This window comes from Doryrhamphus excisus, linkage group LG21, assembly GCF_037039965.1.
Source record: "Doryrhamphus excisus strain RoL-2023G ecotype Guam linkage group LG21, RoL_Dexc_Guam_v1.1, whole genome shotgun sequence".
Classification (NCBI taxonomy): domain Eukaryota; kingdom Metazoa; phylum Chordata; class Actinopteri; order Syngnathiformes; family Syngnathidae; genus Doryrhamphus; species Doryrhamphus excisus.
Genome location: NC_136377.1, coordinates 15,318,225 through 15,333,581, shown reverse-complemented (window position 1 = coordinate 15,333,581; position 15,357 = coordinate 15,318,225). Strand labels below are relative to the sequence as shown.

At 41.8% G+C, this 15,357-nt stretch overlaps 1 protein-coding gene across 2 annotated transcripts; it reads right to left on the bottom strand.

The window, feature by feature from the left end:
* Positions 1–126: 126 nt before the first annotated feature.
* Positions 127–14,871, bottom strand: pou2f3 (POU class 2 homeobox 3). 2 transcript variants are annotated; one of them, XM_058087744.2, is made up of 14 exons: positions 14,851–14,871; positions 14,719–14,768; positions 14,429–14,485; positions 9,735–9,763; positions 5,705–5,806; positions 4,710–4,815; positions 4,542–4,630; positions 4,147–4,323; positions 3,278–3,419; positions 2,114–2,247; positions 1,851–2,015; positions 1,722–1,764; positions 1,533–1,641; positions 127–467 (listed from the first exon to the last, which is right to left on the bottom strand). In XM_058087744.2, exons 3-14 carry the CDS (start codon positions 14,475–14,477, stop codon positions 425–427), a joined length of 1,188 nt encoding a protein of 395 aa, XP_057943727.2. In that variant the 5' UTR covers positions 14,478–14,485; positions 14,719–14,768; positions 14,851–14,871; the 3' UTR covers positions 127–424. The 2 variants fall into 2 exon arrangements, with proteins under 2 accessions (XP_057943727.2, XP_057943726.2); XM_058087743.2 differs by lacking the exon at positions 14,851–14,871 and having other exon boundaries at positions 14,719–14,828.
* Positions 14,872–15,357: the final 486 nt, after the last annotated feature.

The window sequence follows — 15,357 nt, the reverse complement described above, 5'->3', positions numbered from 1 at the left end:
CTTCTAAATGCAAAAAATGTCATTTGTTAAAACCCATTTGTCTATCGGGGCGTCCTTTAAATAACTACAGTGACCCTTTTTCTGACTACTCTGAACTGTGTGACTGCGTATTTATTTAGACAGGCCGGCAGATGACAATTTTATTGTAGACAAATCAACACCTGACATTCACCCATCCCAGGATAAAGACGGTGGAGAAGAAGCGCTTCTTAATGAATATGTACATTTCATCTGGTTAAATAGTGTGACAGTCACGGAGCTAAAAAGCTTATGAGCTGGACTGTATGCCTCTACTTCGTCTTCTTCATCCTTGTTTTCTTCTACAAGACAAAACTTCAAGCATCTTCTATGGGTGCTGCCTCCATAAACGCTTCATTGTGCATCCTTCTCGAGAAAATGTCCAAATGGTTGCAGTTTGTATTCCTCAGTGGGGATACGTGGTAGAATTCCATGTTCGGTACCAGGATCTGCAAGGGCAACAACACAATCACTCAAATAATTCAATTAGTGCATTCATTCATTGACTCTATTGTTATTCCATGATGGGATTAATGGTCCTGTGTTTCCTGGAATTAACACGGGAACCAATCAGGATGCCTTGCTTTAATCTGATCTAAATTATTCTGAAAGGGGACCTATTGTGCTCAATTTTCAAACCCTTTGAGTTGTGGTTTCTATAGAACAGCTATACGCAATAACCCGGACAGAAACTTTCTAGATCTTCCAGAATCTGCACCTATTCCAGCTATACTTCCTTGGATTTGTGCTTCCTGACAAAATAGTCTGTTTTAATTTATTCCACCCACAGCCCGCCTCCGGCCACACCCACTCCACTGCGATTGGTCCTAACTACAAATGAACCCCACTTTGTAATATAGTGGGTGCCAGAGGCACTCATTGTCGGACACACTTTGTCAGCGGTACCGCTGTTGCCGTGGCGCTCAGAAGCTGGATGTGAGGGCGCCGCGTTTACGAACTGCAGACAATCTTGCTACGGGACTACCGTATTCCATACAGTGAGCACTATGGTTCTCTCACACCTCCGTGGACGCACAGCGTGTCCGACATTATTGTACCTTTCCCGGCGAGAGCGTGCTGCTTCTGGCTTCAGCAACAGTTTGTCGGATATTTCATGTTCACGAAAGCGGCTGTTCACAGATGAAAATATTTTTCTCTTGCTCCAATAACATCTGCTTGAGCTTGCCTCGTAAACAGAGAAGCAAAGCTCGGGGGAGGGGTGACATCACAAAGGAACAGTTTTGCAACGCCCTCTGAAACCAAGCCTTTTGAGCTATCCCAAACTTTCACTTCCAAACGATGATATTGCTAATTCTAGCAGTACTGTACTTTTTCATAAAATCAAAAAAATCCTTATAATATATATAATATATATATATATATATATATTTGGTAGCAGTTTACATTTGACCCAGTTTGTATTTGTATAGTTGGCAAAGTTCATTTCAAGTCCCCTGTATTTAACAGCATGGAAAACAAAGCCTTCCAACGGTAAACATAATAAGGGTTCTCACCCTGGAGTGCTGTAAGGACCCTGGTTGACCTGAGATGTTAGCGAGGCCGCAGACAGGCTGTTGGGAGAAATGTCACGGCTTGTGCTGTTTGGTGATGAATTTGATGAAACTGTAATTTTAAAAAAAACACCATTTCTTATCAAATTCCCAGCACGCATGTTGAATCAAACTTTTACTGCAACTACACACCTCCACCTGAAGCCAGGGGGCTGTAGGATCTGGACACTGCGACCTAGATTAACACAAATCCATTGTTAGCAGTGTTGCCAGGGACAACAAAAAAATCCAATATGGTTACTAGTCTGCATGGTCACGAACCATCCTGGAGTTGTAGCCCTGCGACTTGACGGGTAAATTGGCCACAGGGCAATAGATCCTCTTCTCCTTTTGACGCCGGTTGCAGAACCAAACCCGAACTACTTCTTTCTCCATGGCCAGCTGCTCTGAGATCAGCGTTATCTCCTCTGAGTTGGGTTTTGGGTTCTGCATGGCAGTAAAAATCCAATCTTACAGTAATGTATGAATTAAATTATTTACACTTGGACTATGGACGGGTCGTCTCGACTCGACCTTCTACTCACATCAAGGAAGCGTTTTTCCAGCGTGAGCTTGATGTTGGTTTCAATGCTCGTTCTCTTTTTCCTTTTGCGTCCGTATCCCTCCATCAGAGGGGGCAGAGAGGTGGGGTTGCTCATGGAATCGGACGGTGAATTTTCTGAGGTATAAAAACGTGACTTTTAAAGGTCGTCAGTTACAAATAGTGCTAATCTATCAGTTCAGAGTACACTTTTTAGAATTCCACGTCCCCTTTTTACCCTCAAAGGCCACCGTACGCAGTCGGGCTGATACAGTCAGCACTTAGTTGGCTAGCCCTACCGAATTAGCGTTGTACTTTAGATAACAGGTTAAGTGGCATAATGAAACGACAGATTTTGCACTCACAACAACGTGGGTCGCTCCTAAGGACGCTAAATGAATAGGACTGGTGAGTCTGCTGCAAAGGATTGGAACAGTGTTGAAGTACGCGATGGAGCGAAAGTCCGCCATGATGGTGAGCAACAGAGCCGGGCTGGGTTAGGCTCCCCCTGAGCTGAGTGTAAAAGTTATGCAATGGACGTACACGACGAAACGACTGAATGATATTTACTGAGCTGTGGAGGACTAAATAGCATTGAAGGAAATCAATTAATGAATAAATACATCGTCCACCATGGACAGGGGTCTCATGTTTTTGATCAAGAATCAAAAAACGTCTGACTGTACAAACAAAAGGCTTATTTTTTAGTAAAACAAAACTGCACCAATTTAATAATCTCGTGCTTTGGCGCTAGATTCTGTAAGAATCAATATATTTTGGTCCTTCCTTTCACTTTTAAATGTTCTGTTTTCTTGATCAACTTCTTACTTTTGAGCAAGCCATGGTTCTAGTTGAAGATTAGGGAAACTGTTGGGCGGATCTTTCCTGGAAAGTAAACTAACGATTTAATTGGCTCATTTTGTGTGACGTCATGTTAACGTTGATAGTTGAAGTAATTAAACCCCCAAACTGCCTCTGTGAGCATGAAAATACTGTGTTCACATATTTTTTATTCACTTGAATATTTATTTAGCTATCACCTATTCACTTGGTCACGGGTCCATAAATGGCCATCACTGGGTCCGGATCCAGACCAAGGTCTGCCATTTGGTGATGGCTGCTCTACGGTATCACCAGTACAACATAGATGAATGACATTACTGCATACCTGCGTCACTCAGCCATTTCTCCAGCAAAGGTTTGAGTTTGCACATATTCTTGAAGCTCAGGTTGAGGGCCTCGAAGCGAGAGATGGTTGTCTGGCTGAAATCGTTGCCATACAGTTTTCCCATGGCGAGGCCGACGTCACCCTGTAACGGATGAGAAACTCACGATGGACTTGCAAACATGAGAGGTGTGGACTCGTCATTCACACTGAATTGGTAATAAATGATTATTATATTACCAATTATTCATTCATTCATTCATTTTCTACCGCTTATCCTCAGGAGGGTCGCGGGGTGCTGGAGCCTATCCCAGCTGTCTTCAGGCGAGAGGCGGGGCACACCCTGGACTGGTGGCCAGCCAATCACAGGGCACATATAGACAAACAACCATTCACACTCACATTTGGAGTCACCAATTAACCTAGCATGTTTTTGGAATGTGGGAGGAAACCGGAGTACCCGGAGAAAACCCACGCATGCACGGGGAGAACATGCAAACTGCACACAGAGATGGGCGAGGGTGGAATTATTATTATATATTATAATAATTGATGATTTATAAGTCCTAGAGCATAAAGTGTGCGGCCTAAAATAAACTTTCCTGATGAGCAGGCTAAAGGCTAGACCATGACTCAGATTCCATCAGTTCTAGTGATCGTTTGTCATGATCATTCATTAGTGGGGAGTACCTACTGCATATATTTACAATGTAGAATGCCACTAATAAGTGTATGAGGTATATTATATAGGGTTTGAGTGTTATGCGTGCGTCTTAATGGCTTTTTCCTGAATGCCTCCGAATGGCTGGGCTCTACCGTAATTGCAAACGTCCATAAAAGCACCACCACTAACATGGCGCGGCCTCTGGTACCTGTGTGAAACCCAGTTTGATGCGTCTCTGTTTGAATGCTTTGGCAAACTGCTCCAGTTCCTCCAGGTCACTGGGTTCCTCCTGAGGTGGCACCGCCATGTGCTTGGGCATCTGCAGGTGGGTCAGGTCCATGTGATTGTCCATGGACGGTCCGACCAGGCCTGAGCGACTCATGGCCTGGATGGTAGACATGACACAGTTAGAATTTTGGTTAGTCTCTTCAATCTCTGCTGGGCAAACGTGACGGTCGATCTATAGACATGTTTGATTAAGCAGATGTATCCCACAGTGGTTACCTTCATGCTAATGTTAACAATTAGCAGTTTTTCCTGCCTCGTCTTAAACATATATGTCTGTATGTTACACTTTGTGTGTATAACTGTTTCACAACATACCTGTGGAGTCAAAGCCAGTCCAGGCTGGTGCTGAAGTAGACCGCCATGGTTCGGTCCAGGAAGGGACATCAGATTCTGTTGCAGAAGAGCTGCAAAAGGAAGCCATTTATGTTAGTGGCATTGACTTATATCAACATATATTATTACGGCACACGTCCACGGTTGTACCTTGATGGCTGTTGGTGTTCTGCGAGAGCAGGTAGGGTGGAGGAGAGGACAGGTGAGATGGTTGCATCAGAACCAACTGCTGCATGGTGTGCAGCGATGTCAGGTCCTAGTAGTAGTCACGAATGAAAGGTACATTAGTCCTATCCAGCTTACTATACCAGTACCAGTACCATGTGCGAGTAGAATCTGACACCAGTGACTACAGCCCTCACATTCCAGCATGACAGCGGATGGGGTCAAGGTACAGTAAACCCGGGTATACTGTGGAGTAGTCAGTGTACAGCTTGTGTAGCAGTACAGATTAACTACGGACACCAACTCCTGGCAACCTTAGCAAGTAGCAAGTAATTGTGTTTTGTCTGCAGTCATGCATCGTGGTGATAGCGCCGTGGTCTGGACTATCATGGCGGATAAGGAGCCCAAACACACCTCCAAGATGATGAAGTACTTTGCAGAGGAGTGGTCAAATCCTGAATTGAGCACCTGTGGGGGGGTATCCTCAAGCGGAGGGAAGGAAGGTGAAGGAGCATAAGATCTCCAACATCCACCTTCTAGTCCCAACCATGCACCTGTGGTCAATTCCATGCTCAATTTTAGGATTTAGGATTAAGGCAGTGCTACATACGTAACAACGGTGCTCTTACCCAATATCCCAATTTGTACATGTTGAAGAGTGTTGCCAGATATTTCGACAAAATGTCAGTGTGTTGAGTCATTTTGGAGTCCATTCTCACAGATAACCACATCTCCCCCAGTGCTTGCAGCACTCCCACAGCTGCATCCAGACTGTGACGCGACCGCCACCATGCATGACAGGAGACACAATTATCATGCAACACCTCTTGCCAGCTTTTTAGACAATGATGGCTTTGTGATCATAGAATAAATAGCTGTACGTTGACTACTCTAAAGTATAGCCATTTCTATAGACTTGTCCCTTGCTGGCTGAAATGTGAGTCGCTGTAGTTTACTCTCATATGGTGATGGTTCTTTACCCCAGCCATCTGCCCTCCATGCATGGGAAGATTCTGTGTCAAGTGACATGTTTTCAGCGAGGAGTTCAAGTGAGGTGCGTCGTTGATGTCCTCGGTTTTTATCTGCACACGCGAGAACAACCATGCAGTGACATACACAGTCAAATGTCATATGAAGTACAGCGTGTTAGTGTGACGGGTGTACAGCTTATGTGACGGGTGGACAGCTTATGTGACGGGTGTACAGCTTATGTGACGGGTGTACAGCTTATGTGACGGGTGTACAGCTTATGTGACGGGTGGACAGCGTGTTAGTGTGACGGGTGGACAGCGTGTTAGTGTGACGGGTGTACAGCTTATGTGACGGGTGTACAGCTTATGTGACGGGTGTACAGCTTATGTGACGGGTGTACAGCTTATGTGACGGGTGGACAGCGTGTTAGTGTGACGGGTGTACAGCTTATGTGACGGGTGTACAGCTTATGTGACGGGTGTACAGCTTATGTGACGGGTGTACAGCTTATGTGACGGGTGTACAGCTTATGTGACGGGTGTACAGCTTATGTGACGGGTGTACAGCTTATGTGACGGGTGTACAGCTTATGTGACGGGTGTACAGCTTATGTGACGGGTGTACAGCTTATGTGACGGGTGTACAGCTTATGTGACGGGTGTACAGCTTATGTGACGGGTGTACAGCTTATGTGACGGGTGTACAGCTTATGTGACGGGTGTACAGCTTATGTGACGGGTGGACAGCGTGTTAGTGTGACGGGTGTACAGCTTATGTGACGGGTGTACAGCTTATGTGACGGGTGTACAGCTTATGTGTACAGGTGTACAGGTGCTGCACATGACAGAGACGCACGTTCAGTCTCTCCAGGACCAGTTTGGTCGCTAAACAAGATACAACGAGTGATAGACTCCCTCCCCTTGGGCGAGCCGGTATGCAAATACACCTAACCCCCCCCCCCGCCCCTCTCACCTCACACTCACCACCCCCTGAAAGAAAAGCATGGCACTTCCTGAGAAAACAAACACATAGAAACAAAAGTTCCTGCTGCCAAAAAGAATGTTTGGAGAAGTATCCAAATAGCTGCAAACTATTTGAGGTGATGCAGGAGCGCTGAGAGGAGAGTCATTATTGACATGGGCGGGGGTGGCAGCGGGAGGGTGTGGTGCGGTGTAGTCGGTGGGGTATGGATGGGGTGCTGGTGGTTTGTCCTGAGGATGTTAGCTGTCCAAAAAGACATTGTCGCTATCACGGGTGCTTCTCATTTTGCTGGATTTATTCATGTTGCTTTTTCTTTGTTTTCATTGACATTTACAATATAAAGAGCCCAAATGTATGCTGGTAGAAGTGATTTGCAAATTGTGGCTCGTGACCCTTGAATGGGCCATAGGTTTAAAGTAAATTGATTTAGGGAACAATTTCTTTTCTAAATATTACCTTCATTTTGCTGGTATGACTGGTAAATGAAATGAAAGAATTGGTACCATTGTACCAAGTATGAGGTCATTTTGCTACTATTACTGGTGAAGGAAATAACTTAATTTGGGGACAATTTTATTTGTAATTTTTAGAATAAATAATAAATAATGATTGGGGAACAGTTAAATTAATAAATTAATATTAGCTTATTTTGCTGGTATTAGGCCATTTTACTTGTATTACTAGATCAATGGAACCACGGGTAGCATCATTAATTTATTCTGGAAGGTCAAACTCTAACCAAAACACACTCTAACTGAACCAATTTAATAATGTAAATCTAATGAGTCCATTTCAGAAGGACAAAAACACACAATTCGTTTTTACAGTCTTACAATTATAATTTTACATGCAGAAAACAATTCAGTACGTATAAATGATGAAGGCAATTTCACTGTACTTTTACCTTTGCTGATTGTTGCCAAAGACATGACGTGGCAGCGAGATCAGCACAAACACCACTTTTGTGTTTTGCCGTGAGTTATTTCCTGAATTCACTGGAGACAAATGAAGTTTCAAGAGCTAGCATTTGATAAACGTGGTGAGAAACATTATCGAATTCTAGAAACAAGTCACAGCAAAACTGTCTGTCATTTTGCATCAATCACGTCTTCAATGTAGGTGAAAGTCACCTTAAATGTTCATTTACCCCTTTTATTCATCATTTATATTTATGTAGAATTGTTTTCAGGAATGTAAAACTATAAAAACATGTTTTGCAGTTTTTGAGACTTGTGGCGTAACTGTGCTAATTTGCAAAAAACTACAGTCAACCGCTGATGATGTGATAGACAGGTGATGGCGTTGACATTTTGTTTTCTAGTAGATGCAAGCTGCTAACCGACATTTTGTGATAAAAAATATATGAATATATATTATAGCGTATACGTATTATAGCGTAATAATAATATAGCGTTATAATATCTTAAGAACATAGACTCACACAGTGTATTAATAACATACATTAACCGAAAAACATAATAACACGCTAACCAAGTAACCAAGTTTCCACAGTTAATGAAATGAAATAATTGACTGAAGGGGCAATTTCATTTTGAAATGCAGCGGTACTTCAGTATTTGTACACCCCGGTTTCTGTAGGACAAAATTTTGACATGTCACTTGAATCTGGTTTATTTATGTGTGTGTGTGTGTGTGTGTGTGGTTTATGTGTTTATAGAATGCAAGCAGAAGAATGAACGGGGAAGTCTGTATATGTCTACTTTCTTCCTCCTAATAAGCACTGTGCCCCTTGCGCCAATGAGGCGTTCAAGCGCACTGTGCATTTCTGAGTGGCTTTCAGACAGTCTGTGCGTATGGCTGCAGATCTTGCAGCACGGTACCAAGGTAGAGTCGGTTACAATAGGATTGGAATGTAAATGTTCCTAGTCAACCCAGGTTGCAGAGGGAATGGTTTATGTGTGACACACAAGCGGTAAGGGTAGGATGAAATAAAGAGAACGAGAACCAAAGCAACATTTATGTCAGAAACAGATGAAAACTTTGCCCTCAAACACCAGGTTTTGACCAGATGAGTTTTTTTTTAATAAAAAAAAAGTGATTAGGTCATTTTTGTAGCATATCATAGTACCATGTAGTTTAAAAAGCAAATCACTTTTTTTTTTAAATGTTGCCCATCATTCCCAACCCTTATGTGAAACTTGAACACATATTTCTTTCCCTTTTCTGTGCATTATAACACAAGAAAACAAGGTAATATGAGCTAGCTAACAATGGACGTCATGGGAAATACTTTTTTTGACACTAAAAAAAAATGACATAACTGAGTTGTATATTAACCAAGCAAAAGCGCTATTATTATTGTGGCAGCTAACACGAAAAACTCAATGCCTCAACGCTAGTCTCAGCGTCATTCACAGATGGAAGGAGTTTCGCGACAAAGACTCAACAAGATGCTAGTTTGTCAGCATTTTTTATCTGAGATCCGAGGAGTGGAGCACACATCTTGTGCTGGAAGACACAGCAATCCCACTGAGAGTAGACATAGTAAGTGTCGCTAGTATATCTATGCTCATGTTGTTGACGGAAATGATATGAAAGTAATGAGGAAAGGAGTTCATTCATTCATTCATTTTCTACCGCTTATCCTCACGAGGGTCGCGGGGGGGCTGGAGCCTATCCCAGCTGTCTTTGTGCGAGAGGCGGGGTCCACCCTGGACTGGTGGCCAGCCAATCACAGGGCACATATAGACAAACAACCATTCACACTCCCATAGGAAAGAAGTTTCGGTAGTGTTTTAAATCATCACAATACGGCATGATACCATAAGTATTACATGTTATCATCAATGTACTTGTTGCATGATCATGTATATGTATGTACATGTATATCAAACAATAAAACGCATCATAGTAGAAATAGGTGCATTGTTACTTAGCTTATATTAACTTGTTTTTTGTGTTATAATGGACAGAAAAGGGAAAGAAAAAGTGTTTATGTTTGGGAATGATGGGCAAAATAAAAAAAAGTGCAGCTCCCCTTTAAATAATCCCCCCCCCCACACACACATGAAATATAATAACCATTCTGTCACTCACTTGTCTGTGAAATCCAAGTCCTTTTGGCTCTGAAATGACAGGAAAAATGTATTATTACAATAATAATAATAAACAACTCAAACTTCCTCTCTAATAATTCTGATAATTACATCACATCATTAAAATCACATTTGGATTATTATAGAGGTAAGAAGGTTTATTTTCCCATATGTTATTTTGATACACGAGAATGTCATAATATTAGAAACAGGCCTCCAACCATTTGATGTTACATTAAAACAAACCAAAAAACACACACCAACAGTCGAGTTTTCTTTTATTTTACAGAATGAAAACATTTGTAGTGCAGGGAGCAGCAGAGGTCAAAGGTGTGTCGCTTCAACTTGCCATCATTTGAATGTCAAATGACACTCTGTGTGCGTGTGTGTGCGTGTGTGCGCGTGTGTGCGCGTGTGCGAGAGTCGCTACTGAAGAAGCACCATCATGCAAATACCGTTACAACCCCGCCGCACCCCTACCTCTACCTCCTTCACCCCCCCTCCCCCCTCCACCCCCAGCACAAGCAGTGCCAAACTTCCAGTATGAAAATGACCGTGAAATGCAAATCAGCTCGAACTTCACATGCGCGTGCACACACACACACACACACACACACACACACACACACACGCACACAATTTCAGTGTGTTGTAAAGACTTGAACTTGAAATAAATAAACGGAGACCAGGTTATTATTCTAAAATTCATTATCATTATTATTCATTGTCTCATTTTTAATGACACCAAATGAATCCTTTTGTGTCACTTTCACAGCCTAATTAGTAGAATTATTATTATTATTAGCACTCACCGCTGTCTATGAAAATGTATTTTTTTCATTGAAATTGTACTTTTTATTTGTTTGGGATAATAAAATGGACATACATGTGCTCCATTGGATAGCAATTGTAATTTGTAATATCTAGCTATAAGTATAATATACAATATGGAATTATGAGACAATGTTTATGTTTGTTTTACAAGTGTACTTACTGTTGAAAGTCTTATCATACATGCTTTATTACAGCATTTATTTATTGCCATATGTGTTCTTTATTACTGAATAATGTCCAGTGTTAACCATGGCTTCCTACTCAGACATGTTGAATGATGTACCTGTAAATACGTACATGATAAATACATGATGTACTTCAAAGTAACCTTTGTATGCGCGTTGCGCCACCATTACCATAGCTGTACACTGTATGTCTTTGCATTTGTGTATTTACCTCCATAATAACGGCAGGTATGACTAACTATTAGCTGGGTGATTAAATTCACCCTTGGATCTGGGAGCCGTCCAACAACGATTAAAAATATTGTAAAACAACGCAAACATTGCGATCAAAGAAGACTCAATTAGACTGAAAGAAAATTCATTTGAAACGTCAACTCAATCGAGCCTTCACTCCAGGCGAGGGCTGGCACCTTTTTGATATTCTGAAATTGTTCCGGAATTGGGAGAAGAATACATATTTGATCTGAGGCCACGTTCCAAACAGCTTTGGCAGCAGCGACACTTTAAGCCACGCCCCTTGTCATCATTTCAACACCAAGTTCATCCATGCATTGATGTCCTTTGCTGTCCCAAATATAAACATGTGCTGTATGTTTTTATCTGCAGTATTACTATTTACTACCTGTTTAGCTACTAATTGACTATTTTTCTATTCATTTATTATTCATAGACCCATCGAGAGCCTTATTCATTTACAAATATCACTGGTGGAATTTTGACGTTAACATTATGATGCATGTTAACTTCATGAATAAATGTTTACATGTCCTTTCTAACTGAGAGGGAGGCGGCAAAGGTATTATTTATCCTTTTTTTTATCCTGTCTTTTACGAAGTTTGCATGGAACTCACTGCTAAGTCCCACGATGCATTGCAATAGTTAATGCCACTCACAATTGCACAAACTATGGGGAAGTATGGGGGCCTTTAAGGGTCAAAATGAATAAAAATGTCAATAAGTCAAATGTTAGTCACTATGTACGTACTATCTTCCTACTTAACATACACACATTGTACAGTTAAAAGTGAAATATCTGATTGGAGTTTTATTCATATCAATTTATACAATGGCTAAGATATGACTGAGAAAATGACAACTAATAGATGAGTGGTTAGCGCTCTGGACTTTGGAGCAAACACCCTGGGTTCGACTCTCCACTAGTAAGCATCAGCATTCGTCAGGAAGGGAATCTGGAATATAAAGTGATCAAGCCATAATCAGCATAATCAATATAAGACTCCGTAATCAGGAAAAAGCCAAAATGCCAGTGAAGCCTACGAGTGGAGATTCAAACCCCGGGCGATAGCTCCAAAGTCCAGAACGCTAACCACTTCACCACGGCATCTCATCAATGATATTTTTCATTTCCTCAGTCATATCTTCCTTTCACAAGGCAGTATTATCCATCGAGTTCGCCAGCAGGGAATCCAAAACCGCATTGTCAGTGAACACCTCACAAAATCCTCAAGAAAGCGCCAGACTCGAGGAAGCAGAAAGCTAAATGGAGGACCAGGAAAAGCAAGAGTGCAACCATCTACGTATATAAATATCAAAGATCAAACCACCATGATTGCAAATGGAGGATATAGCCAGCCCACAAAGAAAGAACCATGCCGATTACTCAATAATTACAGAGTTCAAGAACTAAATGACCAATTACGGGTACCTCGATTACAAAAAATAGTCAAGGATTTTTGTTTCTGCCTCCCGGAATCTAAATCTAGCGCAAATTATTGAGATTAAAGTTAATATATACCTCATTAACTTTAATTATGACCTCGGTCCGATCAATGTGTGGCAGTTTATTACAAAGGTAACAAGTCGCTCGCCAATGCCAACTGGCCAAAAAGCCCAGCGCAAATGAAGATCCACAAAAGGGGCTATCTTTAGACCATGGCTCATTTATCATTGTATCACTGCAGAATGATACACAATTTAAAATGGCAGCAAGAAATGGTAGAAATAGAGCAAAAGGCACAATGAGAAAAGACTGAAATGTTGACGCCAACAACCAAGAATAACCCAAAGGCAAAGCATTAACTACGATATCTAGCACTTTTTAATTTATTTATAAACAGTCTGGGATTGATCAATTGACCTACAAAAGCACCACGGTGTCATCCATCAGAGCCAAGAAAATACACTTTGTTCTTATGCACAATGGCAATTTAAGAAACAAGACGCTTGATTATGGAAAAAAAGAAAACCAATGGGTTGTTCATCATCAAGTCAAACGTCTTATTTTCTCTTGTGCATTAAAAACGGTTCTTTACCCAAGCAAAAATGTGTGTGTTTTATCCGATTCATGAAAGGAATATTCAGTAGAATACTCCATGACTAAAATATTCCATAGCCACAGTCCTACATTCGGTATCATTTGACATTTGATACCATTTTGCTCAACAAAATTCGGAGTCCTTGTGTCTCCAGTCAATGACACCCACAGTACAACACCAAAGTCGTCAGGACATAAAGACCTGGAAGTGGATCCGAAAGCAACCGGGACAGTAGGAAGAAATGTGTCTTTAGTTTAAAAACAATAATAATGATTATTATCATTATTTTTGCTTTGATTGTATGGAAGAATGAAGTAAATAGTGACTTGCTGCATGTTGTATAAGGAAGTGAACATACTGTATGTATTAGCTATGGATGGGATACAGACAGGGGGTGGGCTTAAATAATTATGGTGCTTCTTCCTACTCCTTTTCGGACATGTGGAGTTGTGAATTGTAACATGGAGCATTCAAGGTAAACTGAAATAACAACGTCAGTAAAAACTTGAATGATCGTTGCATGTCCCACTAAAGTATGAGACACCATGAGACACACAAGTATGAAACACCCAGCGGTTTCGGAAATGGCATTTTGGCAGCATTTAGTGGTGAAGATGTTTGTCAAGTCCACATTGCGCTACAGCAAGACAGAAAGCGGCCATATTTGTCTGTATGGCCATTGTTTGAGTGAATGTTCTGCATTTGTGTTGACTGTTCCCTTTTTCATGTTGTGTTTTGTTTTGTCGCTGTCCTCGGCCACGGGGCCCAAAGCATTTCTCAGCAAATAGCCTCAGGTGCATCCTGGTGTGGCCGCCAACTGCCACTACACACACAAATACACACGCACACACACACACGCACACACACGCAGGCCAAAATGATGCTTGCGTGTGAAATACGTATAATGATTGCATGCTAAAAAGAGATGCTATGCAAACTTGTAAGCGTCCTCCGTTGGTTAAATCTGTTATTTTAGTATCATTGTCATTTTTGGGTCATTTTTGACATTTTGAAATGCCAAACAGAACTGTGAGTAAAACCAATGCATTCAGGCAATCAGGCATGAACATACCCTCTGTCAATTTATCATACTCATAAATCCTTCAAAATATACCTAAAAAGACTTTCTCGCCCTTTTTCCAACCCAAAATCGTCTTAACAAAGCAGCTCCACAGCATGCAAAAATGACCATTACAATAAATCACAGATTCGACAGCATTAGAATAATGTTCATTCTTGCAGGACTGAGCTAGTTTTTGATTTCCCTGCAGCCACACAAGAGGGCAACAAATGTCCAATTCAGCCCAAAATATGGATTTCAGGTATATAAAGATATTTTTCCATAGCGTCCTCATAAATACAAGGTGCACATGAATGAAAATTGAGTGCGGTGTTCTCACCTTGCTGCTCGGCCTGAGCGTCCGACCTCTCCAGAGTGTCTGCGCTCATCTTCCTATCTGCAACGATATACACAGCTGATTTTCCTACACCATTGCTTACATATTAAGCAGGACAATGAGGGCGCTCAGGCCGGCCAGGAAAATCATTTTGACTTTATTCTAATGAGCCCTCCCCGGCACAAGACCACACCAATCTCCACTGGTGTTTATAATATTCATGGGTGAGACGCCACATGCGACGTAGAGGTGACTATTCGTTGTTGCTTTTCTGAGATAAAATAGAGGCTTACCTCACTCAGGTGGATGATTTGTGCCGTCTGCCTGGATTCTCAAGTGCAAACTGTGGGAATGGCCAAAAAAAAAGTTTGGGAAATCCACCGCTGCTACTACTTTGGCATTTTCCAAAGTGGAGGAGCGCTCACCTGTGCAGTACACTCCGCACTGGCTGGCTGAGAGGCTGATTTGCATACGCCGCCATGCACCCTATCCAGCCACAGACAGTTTGCATAAAACAACAATGGGACTTGCTGCCAAAGCGCACACACTCAAAGTCTCTCTCGCTGTCTCACCTGTGTGGAAAATACGATAACAACGTCGTGCTATCATCTAAATGAGTATTACTGATGACTTCTCTTGCCATGTTGAGGCCTCCGCACTTTGTGGCGCCACCAATGACCACCAATCCAGGACTCCCACCTGAAATGCAGCTTTTTATCAACATCATTCAATATTCAAACAATATGCCAATTCATGTGTTTTTTCGTGGTGAGCTGTACTACACTGTACTGTTTGGAATAGTTTGCCCCTTGCAGCTAAATAAGCTAATCACAACATTGGAAACCCCCTGTCCTGCGCTTTGAAGTGCACAACCACACTAATATACTTTACATACTGTATTGTTGAATTAGCACCCCTCTCTGCAAACTGCA